Raw genomic sequence first — 24,031 nt, 5'->3', positions numbered from 1 at the left:
AACAGACTTATAATACAAGGAAAATGATGACTGAAAACTTAAATACTCAAACAAATTAAAAACATGAATTAATTTTAGATTAATTGCAGAGATAAAATGCATGTATGTGTCAATGTCAGTGGGGTTTCTTTATTTTCACCCTAACTTTCAGCTCATGCTCAATTTGTGTCTCTTTGTTTTCCAGGCGAAGCAGTCTCTGGCCACACTGACAAAAGACGTACCGAAGCGACACTCACTGGCCATGCCCTCAGAGCCTGTAGTGAATGGCAGTCAGGAGTGGGTGATGCAGGCCGACCTGCCGCTCACTGCCGCCATCCGTCAGAGCCAACAGACCCTGTATCACACCAATGACAGACAGGGTAAGTTATCCACTCTGCCCCTTCCGTCTCCGTGCTGCTTGGGGCTGCTTCTACTGACTAAATATACTAACAGGGTTCCTTAAGGTTTCTCATACTAACTGTGGGAATTTGTCAACATGTGTGATACATGTGTGTGCATGTGTGGAACATATACAGCTGTGGTAAGGATCAGCCCCTGCCACTCCCGCCAGCCATCTGTCATCTCTGACGCCTCTGCAGCTGACGGAGACCGTTCATCCACGCCGAGCGACATCAACTCACCTCGTCACAGGACCCACTCCCTCTGCAATGTAAGAGTTGCCTGGCCCCCTCAACCAAGTAATCACACCTCAACACTTCTCTATGAGTGCATCCCCCCCTCTTTGACTTCCCCTATTTGTGCCTGTTCTTCTGTTGGGTGTCAGCCAGTCTGCGTGGTGGTGGTGGTGGTGATTTTATTTTGCAGTGAACTCACTTAAAATCAATATTTTAACATTTAATAAAGTGTTTGCTTTCATGCTGAGAGTCAGATGATGAGATTGTCTCTACTTTTGTACCTGTCTACTATATCTAAAGTTACATTTCACAGCCGGTTAGCTTAGATTAGCTTAGAGTATATATTGTAAATAGGGGCCAAACAGCTAGCTTGGTCTCTTTTAAAACATGGCCCCAGTCCAGTCCCCTTTAAAATTCCTGCCCCTTTTTTAGGAAGTGTTGAGTGGTTTTGTTTCCTTTGGAAACCAGGTTTCCTGTCCACAGTTTCCATGCAAAGCTAAGCTATCTAGCGCCTTTATGTGTGCTGTAAGGACATTAGAGTATCAATCTTACATCTAACTCTAAGTAAGAAAGTGAATATCGAATTTTCAAAATGATACTGTATTAGAAATTCATCTGAAGCTTGTTATCTCCTGTGACCCGTTCAGTCCATGGAGGATCTGGAGGACCAGAAGCGTAAGAAGAAGAAGGAGAAGATGACTCTGGGATCCCTGTCTCGGGTGTTTGCTCGGGGCAAGCAGCGCAAATCACTGGACCCCGGCCTGTTTGATGGTACAGCCACACCTGATTATTACATAGAGGAGGATGCCGACTGGTGATGCTGAGAGTGTGAATGTGTGTGTTTGTGTGTGTGTGTTCATGAGTGGGTATCCACCTGGCTTTAACTGTGTGTACAGAGTGTTTAAATGCAGGATTGTATGGAGGGGAGAGCATATTTTAAAACAAAAGCCTGAAAGACTGCTATCCCCATAAATGTACAGTATATTACCCTTAAATTGTATGTTTGTAAATTAGATATATATTTATAGATGTACATGTATGCATATGTATATATGTTTACATGCATATAAATATATACACGGGGTTATCATTATGTGTAGACATGTTAATGCTGTATTATCTTCCAATTGTTGAACTGTTATATGTTTTTTTATAACTTGAGACTTGAAGGACTGCTGTCTATATGTAAATAGGAGTTATTGTGAAAACAGTGTTTTTACTGTAAATGTCATTTGGCTTTTGTTACTTTGCAGTTGCTTTTTACATGCTTTGCAACATTGATTTTTAAGTTTTCTCGTATTCCCAATTCTTAACTGGCCCTTTTTTTTATAAGGAAAGAGGAGATTTTACATGATTAGCTAGAAAAAAAAGGTTAGTTTTTCTTATTTATTAATAAATAGATATTTGTTTGACAGGATTTGCTTGGATAGGAATATCGTCATGGCATCGCAATTTTTGTTCCTATCATGATGTGAGCAGCAGGGAGTATTGAGTGACAGATATATGACCTATTTATGTTGATAACTATATTCTCAGTTACTGTGATCACCAACCCACCAACAAGGGTTTGAGTATAATAGATATATAATTGCACTGACCTGAAAAAACAAATAGTGAGCAGTAATACATATTTAGTCTCATCCCTTGCTGCAGAAACCACGTGCAAGTGCCAGAAGTTGAACAGTCATCTTTAAAAAAAAAAAATCTGAGTCTCATTCTGTCACTGTTAGCGTTAGCCTCGTAACATTGTTTACGTCTGACTCATTCCTTACTGAGAGCTGTCTAACATGTGCCAATCCGTGAAGAAGGAATGTGCATTCAACATGTGCATGATCCCTCTGTGTTGCTTCAATTAAATGTCCATTCATTGCCAATCAAATTAATTAATAATCTCTACAGTCCTGTGTTGCTCCTGTGTTGCTTTTTCCCCTTTACCAAGTTCTCTCTCCCTGCATTATGAATGCACGGTCCCTTTTTATTTGAATTTTTTTCTTTGTTTTGCTCTGTGTAGATCCCTCCTCATTTCTTGCAGATGTGGCTCCAATAATTATATGTTAAATGCTTTGTAATTTAGGAATTGTTCCATAAAAGATTAAATCTATTGAAAATTTTTATTTAAAAGATAGAGAAAAGAGAGTAAACTTCAATATTTATCTGCTGCAGCTGTTGCAGCCAGATGCTGAGGAGGTTTTAGCATTTTCAAATAATGAATTATAATTGAAATGAAATCTTATTTTAAAAATAAAACTAGTAACTGAATACATCCTATGTTGTAGTTTTCTGTTCCATGAGTATCTTGTTCTTGTGTCCCAGTCTAATGTGTCTCTCCCTCTCCTCCTGCCATTTTTAATGGCAACTCTCTCCTGCCAGTGAGTAACTCCTCATCTGTGATTACCAGCTGTCTGTTTCTGATCTCGGGGGATTATTCATATCACTCAGGTCCATTGGATAAAATCCAAGTCTGTGTATTTATTTTTGAGGAAACTCTTTTGAAAGGGATGTTGGACTGCATGCAGCGTTTTTTGTCAGCATGTGAGGACGAATCAGGTAAACACACAGAGTTCATCCTGGATTTGGTGGTTCAGTATGAATCAGTGTTTGCCTGTTGTGGAGATAGAAGGTTAAATGGGCAGGAGCATGATGTTTTATGAATAATCCCTGTGTCTCAAAAACATTATCCTAATGGTCTACAATCCCCCCCATATTCCTCACATAGTAACGGAAGTATATTAACAACTTTACTAAACGTGGTAGTATCGTTTTAGAGCTGACTGGACTACTGCACACTCAATATACAGGTTGTTTTTCTTTTAAAAACCATGACAGATTTAGACAACCACGTAGAGCTGTAATTTATTGAAATATCCCTTGTCAGTCATATAGTTTAGCCCTTACAAAAGTACAAGGTCAGCTTCATTAAATTAATCTGGCTCCATCTAGTGGCCATAGAGTACCATTTCAAATGTCAAACTTGACCAGAAGAAGAAGCTATAAAAACCTTAATGAATACTTTAGTTATTGCACAAAAAAGCCAGAAAGACAGATGTTTGTTTTTTTAAATCCTAAAAAAGATGAAGATTTTTTAGGATAGTTTCCAATTTGTTAATAACTATTATTCCGCTTCGGTTTATTTTTGGTGCAACTTCCCTCTGATTTTCATGTCAGTCTTTCTTCAGATAAGTCATATTTTTTGATTTTCCTGACCCTGAATTCCCTCCTGTATGCCACACCATAACTTCTCCTGACCAATCCAGACTCTGACAGCACACAGCAGAGCCTGTCTGATGGAGAGGAGCAGCTGGACCGCCTCCAGCAGGCCGAGCTCTCTCGAAACACATGCATGTCACAGTGGAGAGCAGGTGTTGTCCAGGCCTGGCTGGAGGTTGTCATGGGGATGCCCATGTACATGAGAGCCTGCTCTGAAAACGTCAAAAGTGGCAAGGTACACCGTTGGTACATGTGGTTCAATTGTAATTGTTCTTCTTTATGATTTAAAGTGGGGTAGGATGAGAGAGTACGGGCATCGAAAGAAGCTGTTATTGTAGGATTAAGAACTGGTTATCTGTCCTTTTAGGTGCTGCTTGGACTCACAGATGAGGACTTGGAGCTTGGTCTGGGTATCAGTAACCCCATACATCGCAGGAAACTCAGACTGGCCATTGAGGATTACAGAAGAGCTGAAGGGGACCAAGGGTGAGCAACAACGAGGAAACACTTGGAAGATCTTTTGCTGTTGTTGATAAACTTGAAAACTTTAAAAAGTAAAATATTTGAATGTGTAGTTTTCTTACAAACTCACACTTAAACTAAATGACAGTTGAGACTGGAAAAGCTCAGGGCACTGGTGTCTTTACAGATCAAGATTTTAATTGAAGGACAGAAGTTGCTTTTCTAAAAAAACAGCTCATACAGTATGTAGCAAAGCTATATAACTAACCTTCAAAATACTGTAACCAAATATTTTATTCGTGTTTCTAAATGATGTTATCAATTCAATAAACATATCATGTCAAGAGGTTAAGTAAAACCCAGGTATTCAAGTATTTCAACGTTAAATTAGAATGTCTATACTATTCCAGCGGTACTTTTAGCCCCCTCCTGATCCGTTATGCCTAATCTTCTTCTAGACTTTCAAAAGCTTCGGAGATGGACCATTACTGGGTTTCGACATCCTGGCTGAGTGATGTGGGCTTGCCTCAGTACTCGCAGACCTTTCAGACTCATTTAGTGGACGGGCGGGTGCTGAACTCTCTGAGCCGCAGAGACCTGGAGAGATTCCTCAACATTAGTGACCAAAACCACCAAACCAGTTTACTCCTGGCAATCCAGCTGCTGCAGATGCTCAGTTTTGATAAAGAGGTCTGATATAGTTTATAGTCTATCCTCCATTATTATCCACAACAGCTAGGGCAACACTTACTGCTGCATTATCTCATCAGTCCCTCATGCTTCCCTGACTTTGCCGTTATCTATTTTCTGTTTTTGCAGGCCCTGCAGACACGGCGGCTAAAATGTGAGAACCAGGACAGGGACCCCATTGTTTGGACATGTCACAGAGTAATGAGGTGGATCAGAGACATAGACCTGAAGGTTGGTGGACAGTCAGTGTTTGAGTGTGCTCAAGAATATGTTAGGCATATTGCAAATAGATTCTAGGACTCCCTCAAAAGTAGTAAAGATAGGTTTGTTACTTTGGTGCCACGCTACTTCTTAAAGAATCCATCCATTCATCTGCGTCTGTGTTGTGATACTCAGGAGTTTGCAGAGAACCTTCAGGGCAGAGGGATTCATGGAGCTGTGATGGCTTTGGACCCGTCCTTTGACACAGATGCCATGGCCAAAGCTCTGGGGATCCCCAGCAATAAGCACATGCTGCACCGGCACCTGTTTGAAGAGATGAAATCACTCGCCATCCTTAACAGGTAGCAGAAAAAGAAACTCCCGAGACTTATTGCATGCTTTCATAACTTTTGTTTTGTTTATTGCTGTGTGGGACCATGTATGTGTTATTCTGTAAAACATTATGTGATAAGCTTTAACATTGTGACCATGAATTCACATTACTGTCTCCTACTATATTCTGTAATGCATCATATCTACAGCAGTGCAGAGCAGTGCGCTGAGGTCAACAGTTCCTCTTCACCTGTGGCTGTGAACCGCTTAGCTGAAGAGAGGCTGTCTATGAGAGTATCAGGCAAGGTATCATTTCATGTCATACTCATATAAAATTATTAGAACATTTTGTGCTAAGGTTTCAGTAATGAAGCGAGCTGCTGAACATTTTTCAAATTGAATTTAAACAATGTTTCCAGTACTAGTGAACTGTGTGGCTGCCTTTTATAACTAAGTGATTTGGAGTGTGTGCCCATAATGATTTTTCCAACATCACCAAACTTACCGTAGTAAACATATAAACATTAGTGTTTACATATTTTTTGGAACTGATAGGCCATAACTTGATGGAGGTATTTCCTTGCGAAGGGCATTGTTAGTTGATTCAGCCTGGTAAACTATCAATGTAACCTGCCCCCTCTTACCTGTCAAATGAAGGTATGATGGGGACACAACACAGACAGTGTTTTTTCAGAAACACTTGACGAGTTTGAGGAGAGACAGAGAGAAAGTTTACATTTGTGACATTGTTCTGTTTAACTGGATGTTGCAGTAAAATAGTTTGTCAGTTTAATCTTAATGTCAGCTAGTAATTTGACTGGATTCTCTTTTTCAAACTAACTACACAGTAGGGTTTATTTCTCTTTCTATTTCCAGAGTCCGCTGCGGCTTCGTGCAAGCAGTCACTCTGCAGAGCGAGGTCTGGGCTTCCACGGCAGCTGCGGTTCTCTGCCCAGAGAAGCCAGAGTTCAGGCTATTCCCCGGGCCAAAGGCAGTCCCATGCACACCTACAAGAGTGTTGAAATCACCAACGTCTGAAACAAGCTCAGCCATCACTCACATTGTTACAATTGTTTACATTTTTATTGAATATTTGCTGTTTACTACTGAGGAAGATGTCTTAAAAATGAATATATATAATGTATTATTTACCATCCAGTATAAATGAAGACTGAAGACTGAGACCTGATGAAATACGAAAATGTTTTTTTTTTACTGGGTCAGTGTAGTTCTTGCTCAACTAAATTTTAAAACAAGATTATAGAAAACTAAAGTATAGGCCACAAACATTACAGAACACAGAGCTGTTTCCTTTTGATGCCTTATATGAAATAGCTCTCACTGCACAATGATTTCTCTTTCAAACTATTTAGTAAACTTTAATCATTCCCAAGTAATAAAACTAATAATTATTCTTGTGAAATAGGTCTTTTTTTATTATGACATGTGTCAACTGTACAGAATATAATGTGCTGATAATCTTCTGAGTAGACCTGAGCAGCTCTGAATTAAAGAAACACAATTATTATTATAACCATGATATATTACCTGACTTTAAAACAACATTTATAAAAGATAATACATTTAAGAGCTAAGATACAAAAGGGCCAAGAGTTAGATCTTTACCACACCATGCATCCTAGGACAAAAGCTTTAACATGGACTCTGTACTGAAAACTGTTTAACATCCCTCTTCTCATTACTGTTATTTAAAAGAAAATATTTTGTTCAGTTTGAATGTATATGTTGATGGAAAATTACAATCATATTGTGAAGGTCATTTGTCGATAAAAAGATTCAGCTGAATGTTTGGTTTTGTAAATTATAATGTTTAAAGCTCAATCAAACATGCTTCCACATGTTATACTGTATGAAAAAAAAAGACAGTACTGTTACATTATTATGAATTCAATGGAGAGAATGTGATGGTATATTTTGTACAGTTCAGTATTTTATAAGAAACAGTTTAGTTTCCCTGAGCATGAAAACATAAATTAAAGTGTCACAGAGCCACACTGTGTGCCGTTGAAAGCCTGAGGTTAATCCAAATACAAGAAAACAGGTTTGTCTGCCACTTTTCTGGGCGTCTCCTCCAGTCACCAAAGGCAGGGTGTTTCAGCGGGAAGTTTAGACCAGTTCAAACATGCATAGAAGCTGAGGGGAATGACTCAATATTGTGTCTGTTAAAATGATATTAACAGTCTCAGTCTTTGCCCAACTGTGGCAACTTTTCATTAAAAGTGACGTTATTGTCAATTGCTATTTGACAGTATATTCCTGTTGTTATTCTTCTGCTTATAATCACATTAACAACAAATAAAAACAATGTCCACTTGGATAAAAGTCATTATCTTATGAATATCTTCTTTTTATAAGTCAATATTTCAAGAGCAGAGAGGTAATATTTCTTATTATTTTGATTTTTTATATCTAAAGACTCATTTGCATTTTGCCCCTTTTAGTGGGATTTGTCTTTTTAAAACTTTATTTAACCTTTACATGTGCAGGTCTCCCACTTTGTTCTACATACATGGAGAAGTCTCAGAGTGAAGGGGCGGCCCACAGCGAGTGCTCCAGAGCAGTTTTGGGGTTTGGTGCCTTGCTCAAGGGCACCTCTGCAGTGGTCGGGAGGTGGACTGGCACCTCTCCAGCTACCAGGCCAATTTCTGGGCTTGGTCCGTGCCAGGACTTGAACCGGTGACCCTCCTGTTCTGAACCCAAGTCCCTACAGACTGAGATACTGACGCACCAAAATCGATATAAATGCAAATACAGTAAAAAGGCAGTTAAGAATATAAAGCAATACAATTAAATAACAAATAAATTAAATTAAAAACAAGAGAAAAGTCAACAAACTGATGACAATAATATGAAAATAAAGAAGACGACGATTACATCACATCACAGATCATTAAAAACAAAACAGATGATAACTTTTTATCATCAGGGGTGAAATAAAAGATAGATGGTTAATTAGATATATAAAAGAAACAGAGCACAGAAGACTAAAACATTAGAAGAAGGATTAAGAATTGATAAGAAGATTAAGAGCAATACAACGAATAAAGGAAAGGATCAAGCTAAAGGCTAAAACATTAAAAGAGGGATTAAGAATGGGTGAAAAGGTTAAGAGCAAGGGTAACCAGTTAACCGGCTAAGTATAGGCAACCTTTTGGCTCTCTAACCAGACGCCCTTTTAGTGATTCAATGGCATATAGAATAGGCCTACAGGCGTATGTATATTCTGATACTGCTATAGGCCTATATATATCTATATCTATATATAGATATATATATATAATTAAATATAAATATAAATATTATTTGCATTTCTTGTTTATCTTGGATGAATTTTGTCCTCTACAAGTTGCCTTACAATAAAATACATGAATTGTCCTGAGCAAAGTGCCCTTTTAGTAATTCAATGGCATATAGAATAGGCCTATAGGCGTATGTATATTCTGATTCTGCTATAGGCCTATATATATATATATATATATATATATATATATATATATATATATATATATAGATATATATATAAAATTAAATATAAATATAAAAATAAATATAAATATAAATATTATTTGCATTTCTTGTTTATCTTGGATGAATTTTGTCCTCTACAAGTTGCCTTACAATAAAACATGAATTGTCCTGATAACTCTTGTATCCGGACAGGAAGTGTACCTGGGCAGCGCTAGGACCGAGCGGAAACAGGTCAAACACGCTTTACAACCGTGAGAGGGGAGGTTGCGCTACAGCTGAAGTTTGACCAAACTCCTGTTAACAATTGTGTGATCTTTGGAGTATACTTTTTATACAGGCCTACGCTTCCTTTGTGATATTTAAAAAAAAAACAACACACAAATCGCAGTGGAACGGGGCTCGTGCATTTTGGACGCGTATGTTTCCTTCCTCTTTGATCTTCCTGTAAACACCTGCGTGATTCAGGTAACTCCCCGATGAAGAGGGAAGTCCTCGCACACTGAGCGGCGAAAAGGTGAGGCCTCCTCAGAACACCTTTACCACGAAAACCAAGATAAAGTTCAGGGTGGTTAAAGCTCGTAGATTATGGTTATTTAAATCTCTATTTGAACCATTTGATCGTTAGTGTGTGTCTGATTAGTTACATTCAGAGTGAAGGGACACACTGCTCTTCCCCGGGTTAAGGACACACTGAAGGACGGACACACACCTTTTTTAAGCACTTTGCCGCACCATTAATTTTTCACCGCTTCAGTACATGTACACTAGTCTGATAGAAATAGTAATTAGCCCTCTGATTATAACAGCTTTTTTTAATGCCAGAGATGCACTGATGTTTAACAGGACACACCAATGTGACACCATGCAGCAATAATATGTGACTGAGGATGTGTTTCCTAATGTACAAGAAGAAAAGTAGCCATAAGTTATGACACAGGAGTTCCGCATGCAGGGGCAATTGTGATTCACTAGGCTGCTGTCAACACATTCTTGCTTTGATAATGATGGTAATACAATTATACATCTGCACCATGGTCACTTTACATAGCAACGTCTGCCATCAGTGTGTGAATGGGTGTGGCATGTGGTGTAAAAGTGCTTTGAGTAGTCTGAAGGAAGGAAAAGCGCTATACAAGCTCAAGTCCATTTACCTTTAACACACTGTCAAGATGTGCCCCGTGTTTCATAGTTTGGATGCACTGATCAAACTGTGTTCTCTCTTTCCAATACCTTACAATCAAAGGGATTTACATCAATATTGATTAGAAAGCATTTTCTCTTTTGGCCAAAAAAGTTTGTGGCACTGATATTGTTTGCATATAAGGCTACCTGAAGCAATGGATTGGTGTTCCACTAAAATTTGTGGTGACCCACCATGACTTTAATGTTTTGGAATTTAATAAAGATGTTAACAGAGACCCTGTTTTAACATAATGTCATGTCAGAGCTGGTCATGTTTTTTTTTGCCTGAAGATCCTAAGAATGGGTTAGTGTTAATATGAAATGAAGATCACACTATTAATAACAAGACTTAAAAGAAATGTTGTGCAATATGCAGAATACATTATAAGTTAATTACCAAATAAATGGCATGTTCTAAATTTGCCTTTTTAAGAGGCTTCTTGAAATGTAACAGTTTTCTTAACTGGGTCACTCCTGACTTGGGAGGCTGAATACAATCTATTGTTTTGTTTTTTTACTTTATCCACACCTACAGACAGAACAGGTAAACCTCCTATTGAAATTTCTCACAGACATGAATTTGAACAAAAATATTAATGAAATAAACAAAATAAATAAAAAAGTTAAGGAGTTTCAGGATAAGAAGGACAAAATATCCACATATTTCTTATTTATTTGGCTCACATTGCAATATTACAGGGCCCTATAGTATCTTAACATCATTCAAGCCTCTCTGCCCATCCCATCATTTCCTGTGACAGAACAAGGTGACATTAACTTAATTGCAGGGTGTGCTTTGTACAAAGGGTTGGACTAATTAATTGTCATGGATGCAACCTAGTGACTTTCTTAAATACCTAATCCTTGTATCGTGAAGGAAAACTAACCACTTTTTATCTGTGTCTTTCCTGTCTTGGTTTTAAGACTGAACAGATACATGTATTAACCTCTCCATAATAATGAGTGCTATTTGAAAACTTGGATCTGCATTATACCACTATATCTTCTTGAGTTTGAAAATGGACTTCTACATTTTCTAGTTTATGACCTTCACTTCTGACTTAAGGAATGCAATAAAATGGTATTTGCAACTGACATTGAAAAAATAGTTTTGTCTTGTGGACACCTGATACAAAGGTGCTCAAAAATGATGTTATTCAAAAAGAAGTGTTGACGTGCGCTGGTGGTTGGTTCTGATTAATTTCGCTTAGTGTCTGAAGGTCTTATGTACTTTTCCTGTTTTAGTATTCCATTTCAACCGTCCTGCTGTGTCGGGAAAGGGTCCCCTCAATCCATATCCAGGAAAAGATTGAATCCAAACACATTACAGACATAAAGCATTGCATTGCTTTCTGCTACCGTTCCCAATTTTCAGCTGTAATCTACTTCTTGACCCTTTACTTGACACCTCATTTGACCAATCATGACCTTCCATTTACAGTTCCTAGGCTACTATAGCCAATGAGAGCCTGAGCAGAAATGTGACTTTCTTTCTCTCCTCTCCATGGCAGGCATTACACATGATCCAGATTTTCATATTGACGCACACATAAAATAATAATTAAAAAAATGAACGCTGATTATTAACAGATTAATGGATGTGTCTTCAGCTCTGGTTCTGACTGAGTATTTTAATTGGACCAGAGGCATTGCATGAGTGCTGGTATATCTTCAACGTCACTGGAGCTTTTCCCAATGTGTGTCACTCCGCCTTAGCCAGATGTTCTGAATACAGAACAATAATATTAGAGCAGACAGAATGTATCCTGGTTAAACTGGTACCTCTGAATAAAAAAAAACAGACCCTTATATAACTCACTGCATTTTAAATTAAAACGTAAAAAAGAAATGATTGTCTGTGGAAACCATGAACACGAGCAAAGTGTCAGAGAGCTGAAGAATTTTCGGGTTGCTAGGCAACATATTTCAAGTTTCAACTTCAGTTTAAGCTATTTACTACTGCTGTGATTATCTTCAGCACCACCTGTGGCCTACAACCGAATCGCAGTCATAACTGTGACTCAGACCATACATTTTATATAATCACAATTGTTATTCAAATCATTCTATAGAACTAATGTTATGCAAAAAAAAAAAAAAAAAAGGACAATTAAACCCAGATGCTGTGTTGCCCTCGTTTTCCTATAAGTCTTTGTTGTTATATTTTGGTCACAGAAATCATCACTATTCCCTCAAATAGTAAAAATGTTTTCCCATTTATTCATTATTACACATTTCTATATATTTATATTTTTCTAATATTTCTTATCATTTATTGCTTATGTTTCAAAGTGTTATGAATGTTTAGGTTTGATAAATGCATGTGATCCAAATGTTGTAAAATCATGAGTAATTGTGTTTAATAATCGTGATCTCAATATCAATCAAAATAATGGTGATTATAATATTTGCCATGATCAAGCAGCCCTACTAGAACCATTTGAAAATAAAACAACATTTATTAGTTTGGGACATACAATTTGCTAAAGATCAAACACAGTACTCTTTTGCACTTTGTTATATTGAACTTGAAACTTGAGTACAGGTCTAATTTGTGTAAGTTTGAATATCGATGTGCAATATGTTTACATAATTAGCAGTGGTGCTGCCAAATACTATCATCACTATCATGACCTCTTTTTTTTTCTCTCCATTCTCTGTGTGCGAGTCATTCCTCTGAGTGATACTGTCTCTCGGGGCATGTTTGTCATGTTAAGACATGTGTGGAACTTCCACTGCACTTGTTTTCTTATAACTTGTTTGCTCAGCTCACCACATGTTTTCTGGACAACTTGTTCTTCTGCTCTCTTACTCTTTTTGCTCAAAGATAAAGCAGTGGCAACGCTTTTTTACTACTAGGTTACATAAACTATAAGCAGTATTAGAAGTTACTTCAAACTTCACAGATACAGAGACATTTGTTTACAGTAACAATCAAAACCATGATATAGCAATTCAGTCAGCACACTCAGGTTGTGGTTTTTGTTGGTGATCTGTCTTTGATCTTGTAATGTTGAAAACTAAACTTGAGCAAGCTTGATAGCCACTTTTCTGAAATGCACAATTTGAAGTTCACGCTTATAGATGCATTTAATATTCAAATGCTGCATCTTCATGTTGTAAGACAGGTGGAGTCTGGGTAGGTGGAGGGAGTTATTTGCTGAAAGTGTTGTGGGAGGAAGGGTTGTCTTGGGCCTTTTGAAATGGTATGTTTTTTTTTGCCATTTTCTAGCTCAGGCTTAATGTTTAATCAAGAAAACATGTCTCAATAATCCATTCTGAAAATGTTAAGTGGAGTCCTATATGTAATGTAAACACACTATATGAAACCTTATATTAGAGAATAAGCTATCTATTATTACAACTTTTAATCAAAGCAACATACATGGCAGCAATATTACACTGCCTTAGTACAAAAAATATATATTTTTGTAGTCCTTGTTCAGTTGGCATAGCAACTCCAAAAGTGAGGCAGATTCACCTAATGTCAGTACAGTTTTTCCACTTAACAACATAAAATAATAAAATCACGCTTTTAAAATATTTTTGATCATTTCCGTGATGCAGCTTTGCAGCTATTCTCTCTCATGTCTCCGTGTGTCCTCTCTGTTGCAGTTTATCCTTCGGGAATGTGTTCCAGTCGGGGTATCTGCGGTAACAACAACCGCCCCGACAGATCCTCGAGCACAGAAAGCACCGTATCAGGCGCTCACTATGCCCTGTGCGCCCTTGGAGTGGGGCTCATCGCCCTGGGCATTGTCATGATTGTGTGGACTGTGATACCGATGGATGGAGAGGCAGCAGGCGGCTCCCCGGGTGCATCTGGTAACTCCACCGCTGGGCCTGGGATTGAGGATGGTGAGGAAGAAGACGACAAAACAAAATCTTCATCAGTTGCTATTGTTCTTGTTGGAGTTGGGGCAGCCATGTTGCTTTTATCCATTTGCCTCGGTGTGAGAAACAAGAGAAGGGCCCGCAACCAAAGTAACCAGCCAGCAGCAACAGGAGTGGCCTTAATGGACCATGTGGCAGGAGATCAGGAAGGGTGCGTAATGAATTTCTGTATCTGTTTTCATTATATAATCTTTTTGAAATCATCTTTCAGTATTATTACTATATGAAATATTATGAAATGTGTGATACCCAAAGTATATTTAAAGCCAGTTTAGGATGTTTTAATCCCTTACTTTGTGGCGATCTGGTTGACGCATCCCACCTGGAAAGTGCAAAAGGATTCGATTTCATATTTCTTTTTGATTTTCTTAAAGGCAACACATTGACAGCACTATCACTGGGATTGTTTTCTTATCCAACAAAGCATCCACAAATACAATCAACAGAATTTCTAATGTTTCTAATGCGTTTTTCACATGTTGGCTCATGTTATACCATGTTTAAACCTGGTATTTTGTTTGTTTCATATAACTTTACTCATAAAAAACCCAAAACCGCAGCAAAATGTAATTTCTCCATTATGAGATGAATAAAGGATTATCTTATTTTATCTTATCTTAAATAATAATCACATAATTTAAACCAAGAAACTGAGATCCTCAGATATTGTGAGAGGCTTCATGGGGAGCAAAATAGTCAGATATGTCTTTAATAAATATTTCCATGGCAACTTATCAAAGGAGCATGTATAAAGGGAAAGGTGTATCTCATAATAACAATAACCCTTCAGAGCACTATCACCAGACGGTTCACTTATCTGCCTTCAGCTCTTTGGTTTGGTTTTAGGGCTCAAAACTTAATTTGGTTAATTCTCCCCACACCCATTGCTTCATTTTCAGCCCCAGCAGGCTAAAGTTTTCTGTTCTGTTTAACAAACTTTACCGCACTGCAACCATTTGATTTCACTGGTGGATTATAACGCAGCCAAACAGCCAGATATTTCTCTAGGTCTTAAATAATGACTTTGTCCTGTATATTATTTGATGTTAGCTTTTCTCACTGAGGTTCAACTTTTGCATCCTTTTGCAGGGTTCCAGATGCAACAACATACAGCGTGCCGAGCTACGAGGAGGTCATTGGCAGTGGGAATTACCCTGTCCGCCAGAGCAACCTGCGCCAAAGCACCTCCCAGCTGCCGTCCTACGAGGACATCATAGCTGCGGTGGAAAACGAGGGGACAGAGCCCGCCAACAACTCCACTGAGGCCATCCCACTCAATGACCCCACACCATCTTCTCCTGCTCAACCCACGGCTGAGCAGGAGCTCACACCAACCCCCAGCCTGCCCACCCGCAGCAGCAGCCGTGCCAGCCGTTTACTGAGGCCCCTCCGAGTGAGGAGGATCAAGTCAGACAAATTACACCTGAAGGACTTCCGCCTTCAAATCCGCAGCCCCACACAGAATCCAGTGATCATTGAACCCATCACTCCACCACCGCAGTATGATAATAAGATGCCTGAATTAGGGTCTCCCACTGATTGCCTTGCTCCAGATGAATAAAAATATCTGTGTTAATTGGACTAATGATAACACTGCTTTCACGGTCGGTTATTAGTAGGTTAAATGTGGCTGCAAGCTGGGTGATGTAGGCTGGGTAGACACGACTGGAGCAAGAATATCTCTTGAGTGGATCTCTCGTTCATCATCCCTGAGGCTTGTCATGGGCATATTTATTCTGTTAAAATGCTAAATTATGTCTGTGTGAAAGTATCAGCTGTCAGAGTTGAGCTTTTGTTTTAAACATCATGACGTAACTTATATCTCACAGGACCTTATTCTATTTCACTTTTATTTAATAGATGATTGTATGTCATAATGGACAATCTCCTTAACTCCTGACTTTTCTTTCCAGTTAAAAGGAATTATGTTGTTTCTTTATTGTTGTTTCTGAATTATTTTGAAGTTGAAATAATAAATGTTAAAAGACGGGAAAAGGGAACTAATAACCTGGGGGAGGTTTTTTTTTAAGAAAACTATTTTTATGACTTGTAACTTTTGGTAATCGTAAGAAAATGCACTGTAACACGTTTGTAAACATTAGCTGTTTGTTTGAAAATATGTTTTGCTATTTGTTTTAAAATCTACTGTTTTACACAATTTGGTTCTTGAAAATCTCATTTATATGATGTCTACTGTGAACTTTGAATTATTACAAAACACTGTAAACTATCTCCTACTGTGGAAAATAACCTCTAGGAGTGATGTATTGTATATTATGATATTGGATTTGATTTGTTGCTTCATAGGACTTTTAATTTTGTTCTGCTGGAATATTTCTTTAAAAAAAAGGGCAAATGTTTTTCTTTTTGATTCATAATCCTCATATTTGAAATATCACTAAAATTACATGATTTTTTTTTTTCCAAAACCTCACCTGATAGTAATGCCATGATCAATTTACAGCAAGTTTATCTACAAAATACAACTGAACCAAAAGTGACCGTGTCACACCAAAACCGGCTGATTCCCCTGGAAGACATATATCTACAAATAATTGCTGGTGATTTCTCCTGTTTGCATGCTGCATGTTTGCTGGACTTTTATTTATTTTGAAAGAGATACATATTGTCTTTTAACAAACAGTTAATAAAATTGAACTCCAGATGATTTTTGTGCCTATTTCTTATAATATTATCTTATTTTTATTAAGATGTATTTTGATTCATCACAAACTTTTATTGCATCAATTTCAACGTTGTTAATTTTCATTGGTTGATATTTGGCGCCCCCCAGTGGAAAAAGATCATATGAGGATTTTGATGAAAATCACGTGACAATTTTTCCTCTTAGTTTTATATTATACAGGACATGGTTATTATATTGGCAGGGAATCATATTATAGTTTTTGAGATGTAATTTTACCTGAGTCTTTGCTGGAATGTTCACTTAGCAATAAGATTTTTATAATAATAATAATAATAATAATAATGCCATCTTTTTGATTTACTTATCGTTGTATTTCATTCTTTATTCATTAGAAATGTCCCTTACAAATAGGCTATGTTTTTAGTATATTTATACATTATATATTTACTACCTTTATAAATCATTATACCTTAAATTATGTATTAAGATCATCCACTGAAGTAGAAGCACTTTATGTATTTATGCATTGAAAGTGTTACTGAATAAAATGTGAAGGGAGTATATCAATAAAAAGTGCTTAAAGTATCAAAGTTAAATAATTAAATGCAGAATGCTCCTGTGTGTGAAAACTATTTAACATGATAATATAATATATTTTGAGGGATTAATATGTGAGTAGCATTCTTTCAGGTCTAGTTGGAATTCATTTTGAGTCATCATCTTGATTCATACATTGTTTGGTAAATTCAATTATTTACAATGGTCCGTTGCTTGTAATGATAAGTAATTTTTAAAGTAACTTGTAACTTTAGTTGTAAAATAATAAATAAATTCGAATAAAATGTATTATATTTACAACCTGGAATGTTTTAGAGTATAACGTAGCATATACATGTTTTCGAATATGGTAAAAGTATAAAAAAAATGCATTTGAGTGCTCTACTGACCAGTCACAGACATAGTTACCTCCCATTACTGCTGATTCGACTCTTTAAAGTTGACCTTCATTTTCATGTTGCAAATTATCCTTTAATATTTTGGGCTGTGTGATTTTAAATTAAAATGTTGACGAAAGTTTCTGAAGAAAAACTAAAATGCGGATCCAAAAGTCTTACACATTTGAAGTGCTTAAGTTTATTTTTACATTTCCAATATCACCTATTTTTTCCTTAGCTCCACCCTCTGCTCGGCTCAGAGGGATTTTTTCTTTTCTTTTTTTAATGTGCAGCTGCCATGTAGCAGAGGGAGGAACAGCTGTCTGAGGGAAGAGCCAGCCCGGGGAGTCAGTCACATTCCTGGCTGGGATTCAATGACTGAACCAGACACAAACAAACAGTGAGGGCGAGAGAGAGAGAGAGAGAGAGAGAGAGAGAGAGAGAGAGAGACTCACACATTGAGTGAGAGGGGAGACAGACTGAGAGTACGCCAGACGGAGCAGACGAGGCATATTTCGAGTGCGCATTAGGAGTGCGTAAAACCACAGGAGCGTATAGACAGAAAGTACCCGACAATTGTGCGTTGGATAGTACACATTTTGAGTCTAGAAGTTTTCGACTTAAATTGTGACTTCTTACAGGAACAGCCGCCGTGAATTCCGCAGCCTTCAGTTTTCTGAATGGACGAGCTGGGAAGCTTCTCCGGTGACATGGAAATGTGCGTTATTGAGCGTGTAGCCGGATGCTGAGGACGCTCGACTCGATAAGTCAATTCCAGCTTTCATTTTGAGTTTTGAAACCTCTTTTCTAACCACCAACAACAACATGGAGGCCACCAGCTTTCAGCCCCATCCCGGACTTCAGCAAACTCTGAAGCAGTTTCATCTAAGTTCCATGCGCTCTCTTGGTGGACCGGCAGCGTTCTCCGCTCGGTGGCACCAGGACTCACTCTTCGGTAAAGATGGGAAATCCGTAGAGATGATGTTCACCCTGCCGGCCCAGACACCTCCGGTAATGTCGGGTCCACTTTTTATCCCGTCCGACCGCTCCACGGAGAGGTGCGAGACGGTGTTGGAGCGGGAGCCCATCTCCTGTTTCGTTGTCGGTGGAGAGAAGCGGCTGTGCCTCCCGCAGATCCTCAACAGCGTCCTGAGAGATTTCTCCCTCCAGCAGATCAACTCGGTGTGCGACGACCTGCACATCTACTGCTCCAGGTGCACGGCAGACCAGCTGGAGATCCTAAAAGTGGTGGGCATCCTGCCCTTCTCGGCTCCGTCCTGCGGGCTGATCACTCAGACGGATGCTGAGCGCCTGTGTAATGCTCTCATCTACGGCGGTACGTTCCCCCCTCACTGCAACAAGGAGTTAGGCTCCCTGGAGTTGGAGAGATCAGAGAAGAGCTTCAAAGTCTACCATGAATGTTTCGGTCGGTGTAAAGGCTTATTTGTCCCGGAACTGTATACGGGCCCGAGCGCTGCCTGCATACAGTGCATGGACTGCAGACTCATGTTCCCCCCTCACAAGTTTGTGGTCCACAGTCACAAGAGACTGGAGAACCGTACTGTCCACTGGGGGTTTGACTCTGCCAACTGGCGGGCTTATGTGCTCTTAGACCCGGACTACACTGGGAAAGAGGAGAAGAGTCATCTGGAGCAGCTGCTTAAAGAGTTAAAAGGAAAATATGACCTGACGGGCAAGAGGTCCAGTATATCCTGCAGAGTAAGTCTGGTCTGTTTCACCCTCTCTTATTGTCTGTGGAGTGTTTTGTTTGTGGATATTTCAACAGCCCCGGGCCTTCTTCAGCATCTGTATCCATTAACATTCATACTGAGATGGCTTCCTTCTTAGTTAGTTCTACTTTTGATTGATTGGTTGTATCGCTTCCAAGTGTGCCAGTCTTAGTCATGATTCCCAACTGAGTTAGAATGCAAATCACATGTCACCTCACATCTTCCTGTGTCTGTCCTGCACTGTGATACACCTCCATGACACCTCACTCACCTCATATGTCTAACAGAGGTGACAGTGAAGCCTCTAACCATCCGCTTACACCCCATAGCATCCCTCCTATCTGTTAAAACTCCCCAGTCTAACCCCCCAGGGTTACCCAAGGGCATCTGCATTATGATAAATGTAGTCCTGATGATATATTTTATTGGTGGGTGTGTGGAGAGGGGGCAGGGTAGCCTATTATGGTGCCACGAGGTTGGGAAGGTGGATAAGGGTTTAATGAGGTTTGGGATATGGAAATGTATGTGTGTGTGGTTGGATAAGATAGTGTGGTGTGTGTGTTTCTGTATATGTTTTTGAGTGTGTGTGTGTGTGTGTGTGTGTGTGTGTGTGTGTGTGTGTGTGTGTGTCGCCTTCCAGACTCCTCACATGGGTCAGAGATGTTTAGTATGGACAAAGGGCCTTGAGATGAGGTGGCTGTTCGTCCGTCACAGAGCAGCTGTTGTGTGGGACTCTGCTAATGAGTGGACATCTCTGTGCATGTGCACCATGGTGCTGCTCCAGGCTGAGCAGGAGCCAGAAGATGTCTTACAGGGAAACCTCAGTACTCTAGAGATGCTCAAAAACCATATTTTACCAAGTACTTATCCAAGTCATAAACAGTGTAAACAGCTGTTTACACTGTGATATGATGCTGTGAAACAAGTGGATCTGTTTTATTTGTTGCTGATTGATAACAATATCAAATCACTGCAAAGGCAGACGTGGTTACAGATACATGAGACTTGTTTTAGGCAGTATGAGGCACTTTCACTTAAAGAGATATTGGAAAAACCCTAGAACTCCCTTTTAAGAAAATACTCAGGTTTGTGGTTTGGAAATGTATTTGAAGTCTTGTAAAAAAATCTTCAAGATACTCAAATGTATTTCATTTTGTTGCATCCACAGCTGACTTCTATGATTTTTCCCTTAAACTGATAAAATACAAGTTAAGAATTACCGGGGGGGGGGGGGTCTCAAACCTGTGGCTAATTTTTTCATACCAAGCATATATTGATGACTGTGAGTTACAAATTTCCTTGTGTGAGTGTGTGTGCATCATGGAGGCAGCATAGCAGAGGGGGCAGTGCTTGTTTGCTGTGGTTCACTGTCAGTCGTGTCCCAGTTTGTAGACAGGCCGGGTCCTCGGGGAGCTGCACACCAGCGCCTCCCGATACATCAGCCTGACAGGCCAAGCTGCTGAAAGGCCGGCTGGACAGACGGGGGGCTCAGATTGGCCCGGCTCGCCTTACCCGTGAAACAAAAACTCAATGTTATCGGCCAGCCTCAGCCTCTCTCTGATGTCAGCGTGTTTTATTAATAACACAGTTACCTCCTCTGCTTGGATCATCTGTCTAGACTCCCACCTCATCCTCCAAACATGGTGGAAGAAACTGCAGAGAAGATGAATGCTGATGTGATTTTTGGGAAAAGTGCAGTTTGCTGAAGGGATTAAGCATTATTCCAGATTTGGATGCATTTATAGCCTGTTTAAGTATAGAGTGAAAGATATGTAATTCTTGAATTGCAGCCCTCTCAGAAAAGCAGAAGCCTGGTCAGAGAAGAAATTGTTGCCCGTGAACCATTGTGTCTGTTTCACATCAAATACAGCATTTGGTTATTTAGCTCTGTGGCTATAATGTGGAGATGAGGGAGACTGCAGACTCTCATTCAGGAGACACAGGGTGTGTGTGAGCCAGGCCTTGACATGTGTTGTCAAAGGGCCATGACCCTTGACCTTTCTCCAAAGACACTGACCCAGCCTTCCCCCATTCTTTTCACACCGTCCAATCACACGGCCTTGTGTCCAGTCCACCGGCCAGATGGCTGTCTGATAAAGGACGGAGGGATATACAGTGAGCAGATAACAAATATCTCCCTCACAGTGCAGTTTGATTCCAGTAAATCATTTTTGGTATGCTCTCTCCTTAATTCAGTCCTGACATGATTATCCTGCTGACACAGGAGCAAAATATGGAAATTTAAAAGAAACTTGAATTTTCAGTCCACTTTAAACAACTTGTTCCTTTGTGTTATACCTAGCATTTAATAATTCAAATGTTAACTTTTCTGATTAGCATGAAAATCTTCAGGAAAGAGGATTTGAATTGCAAAAACTTTTTTTTCCCTTCAAAGTCAAATACTTTTGAGAATTAACTGTAAAAAAAAAAAAAAAAAAAAATCCCTAAGATGTGAGAGCAATGCGTTTAATCATCTGACTGAGCGGAGAGTAAACGGGGGGTCTGGAGAACTGTGTAGACCCTCCTTAATGGGATGGATATTAAAAGCGTTCAACTGAGGCCAATTTATGCCATTTCTTATCCCATTGTTCTCCTCCCTGGATGAAATTAGCTTCAAACCTAAAGCAAACCAATCAAGTGTGTGTCAGAGGGTAAAGGTTTGTGTGTACTCCGTTATCAGCACTTCTTGAAAGTGGATGAATGAATGGGAAATACCTCCTGTGCTATCAGGTAACTGTGTGTTTGTCTGCACATGTATGCGGGCGACTTTAAGCAGAGCGAGTATACCAGTGTGTTTGCATGTAAACAGGCGAGTGTAATGACTGGATCAGCTGTGCAGGCCAGATTAAAATGAGCTCTCTGCCGGCTCATTTCCATTCCCATCTGTCTGCTGACCTCTGGGAAGCCCTGAAAGCTGACATGGTGCATCTCTTTGGTCCTTGATGGCCTGTCTGCTCAGTGTTGACCCAGTCAGATAAGACCCAAACCACCCAGATACGTGGATTGTCACATGCATTTAGTTCCGACTTCTAAATCCTGGTGCAACAAATTCATATTTTGAGTAGTTTTTGTCTCCTTTTGAAATGTATTTCTTTTGAGAGCAGTCGTCTGTCTCGCACACCCCCACTCAGCACCCAGTTCCCAACTGACCAGCCCAAACCCCCTCCTCCCCCCTGAAGACCATCACCCAATCTTTGCAGTGACTGCTGGCTGCAGTGTTGTGTCCAAAGCAGGGCAGGCGTGTCAAGGCAAAGGGGTCTCAGCAGCTCCCAGGGGTTGTGGCCTCTATTCTGGCAGCGGTGACCCCATGTTAAAAGGGTGTCAGCTGGGGTTCTGTCATGGGTGATGTGTACTAAAGACCTGCCGCCTCCTTTGTTCGAGCGCCGGCCTTTCAGAGGCTGTGAAGTGCAGCCATTTCTCTTTGTTTGTGCCTTGTTTCTTTTGGTGCTGTGTGGATAGGTCTGTAACATCCAGCCTCTCTCAGGGTGGGAAATCCTTGCTCATGGGTTTGCAATGTCACTGATTTCCTGGTTTTGAGATGGAAGACGGATTGAAACCTGCAGCATTGTCTGCATGTCTGATAGAGATAGGGGCGAGGAGGTGATTATTTTTTATTGACCCTCGGTGGACTCATTTCGAAATTATATGATCTTATCATAAAACATAAACATAAACATCTGCCACTCAATTTAATGGCTTCTGAGAAAGTAATTAAAATCAGAAGTTGTTTTTTTTTCTTTGCACAATGAGGAGTTTGGCCTTGTGGAAGTTTGTTTTAAAAGAAAAAAATCAATGATGGCCTTTTTACAGAGAACATCCTTATTGATACTTTTACAATTGTTTAACCATTGCAACATTTTTTACAACGATAAAGCACAGCTGGTTATTACTGAAAATGCAGTATATTACAGTACTTTTTTAGTCAAGCCAATGTGTTAGCCAATAACATAAATCCAGTGATTAAAGTGTTGATCCTTTACTGAAGCAAGAGAAGCAGAGGGCGGTAAAAATACTCCTTTTTTAAATCTTGTAGCCAGCTTCAATCTTTCAATCAATCCGAATGAATCTAAAGTACTCAGAATACATTCTTCAAAGTACTTTTCCAGCAAAGAAACCCTGTCATATATATATATATATATATATATATATATATATATACTATTAAAGTTGAGGGAGACAAAAAGGTCAGTATTTTACTCTGGAATACACTCAAGTATATTTCTTAAAGAAAAGGTACTTAGTTTTGTGCCACTGTATGTTTTGGAAGCTTTTAGTTGCTTTGTGAAGATATTCGATTGAATGTGAAGAGACTAATTAAATTTGTGTACAAGGTTGCCAAAGTAATTACCGGCCACTGAAGCTAATTTGTGTCTCTCAAATGTGCACAAAAGATATTTCTTATACCAAAAACACGTTTCTTTTTCATGATACTTTTGAATATCTGGAGTTAAAAAGTCAAATAGCATAAACTGGATTAAAAGGGGAAAAGTCAGTGCATATTTGTATGCTTCCATAAACACACATTTTACATTCTTACAAATACATGTTTTTCAGTTACTAATGAATTAATGAAAAATACTTTTCATGAAATGGTGCTTTTAGAGGCAATTTAAGAGGTACTGTAACTGAATTTGCAAGCCTGGCTTA

The 24,031-nt window shown here is 39.1% G+C and overlaps 3 protein-coding genes across 11 annotated transcripts in view; all 3 read left to right on the top strand.

Moving 5' to 3' along the window:
* kaznb (kazrin, periplakin interacting protein b) overlaps positions 1-7,854 on the top strand; it is a 107,078-nt gene extending 99,224 nt beyond the window's left edge. For 4 of the 8 annotated variants that reach the window (XM_061043080.1, XM_061043081.1, XM_061043082.1 and 1 more), the window contains 10 exons: positions 185-359; positions 516-649; positions 1,262-1,385; positions 3,869-4,056; positions 4,189-4,307; positions 4,742-4,973; positions 5,103-5,204; positions 5,370-5,536; positions 5,717-5,813; positions 6,384-7,854. In XM_061043080.1, coding sequence (XP_060899063.1) covers positions 185-359; positions 516-649; positions 1,262-1,385; positions 3,869-4,056; positions 4,189-4,307; positions 4,742-4,973; positions 5,103-5,204; positions 5,370-5,536; positions 5,717-5,813; positions 6,384-6,545 — 1,500 coding nt within the window. In that variant the 3' untranslated portion in view covers positions 6,546-7,854. Of the gene's footprint in view, positions 1-184; positions 360-515; positions 678-1,261; positions 2,874-3,868; positions 4,057-4,188; positions 4,308-4,741; positions 4,974-5,102; positions 5,205-5,369; positions 5,537-5,716; positions 5,814-6,383 lie in introns of those variants that run through there. The other 4 variants (XR_009673868.1, XM_061043084.1, XM_061043085.1 and 1 more) reach the window with 4 other exon arrangements.
* Positions 7,855-9,219: 1,365 nt separating this feature from the next.
* On the top strand, positions 9,220-16,740 carry tmem51b (transmembrane protein 51b). Its single transcript, XM_061043074.1, has 3 exons — positions 9,220-9,510; positions 13,794-14,223; positions 15,162-16,740. The coding sequence occupies exons 2-3, from the start codon at positions 13,808-13,810 to the stop codon at positions 15,631-15,633; spliced, it is 888 nt and encodes a 295-aa protein (XP_060899057.1). The 5' UTR covers positions 9,220-9,510; positions 13,794-13,807; the 3' UTR covers positions 15,634-16,740.
* A 1,166-nt stretch (positions 16,741-17,906) lies between these two features.
* Positions 17,907-24,031, top strand: part of skib (v-ski avian sarcoma viral oncogene homolog b) — a 32,243-nt gene continuing 26,118 nt past the window's right edge. The window contains exon 1 of one of the 2 annotated variants that reach the window (XM_061043070.1): positions 17,907-19,382. In XM_061043070.1, the coding sequence (XP_060899053.1) occupies positions 18,480-19,382 (903 nt within the window). In that variant the 5' untranslated portion in view covers positions 17,907-18,479. The remainder of the gene's footprint in view (positions 19,383-24,031) is intronic. The other variant, XM_061043071.1, reaches the window with a different exon arrangement.

Source organism: Labrus mixtus, chromosome 7 (genome assembly GCF_963584025.1).
Source record: "Labrus mixtus chromosome 7, fLabMix1.1, whole genome shotgun sequence".
Taxonomy (NCBI): domain Eukaryota; kingdom Metazoa; phylum Chordata; class Actinopteri; order Labriformes; family Labridae; genus Labrus; species Labrus mixtus.
Note: the sequence above shows the minus strand (reverse complement) of the source record. Positions and strands in the feature narration are given on the sequence as shown.

What these genes read in the sequence shown, in the direction of transcription:
- tmem51b (XM_061043074.1), top strand. Translation starts at nt 13,808, where the DNA reads ATGTGTTCCAGTCGGGGTATCTGCGGTAACAACAACCGCCCCGACAGA. An exon ending in GTGGCAGGAGATCAGGAAGG is followed by an intron (nt 14,224 to 15,161) that starts GTGCGTAATGAA and finishes ATCCTTTTGCAG; the next exon opens with GGTTCCAGATGCAACAACAT.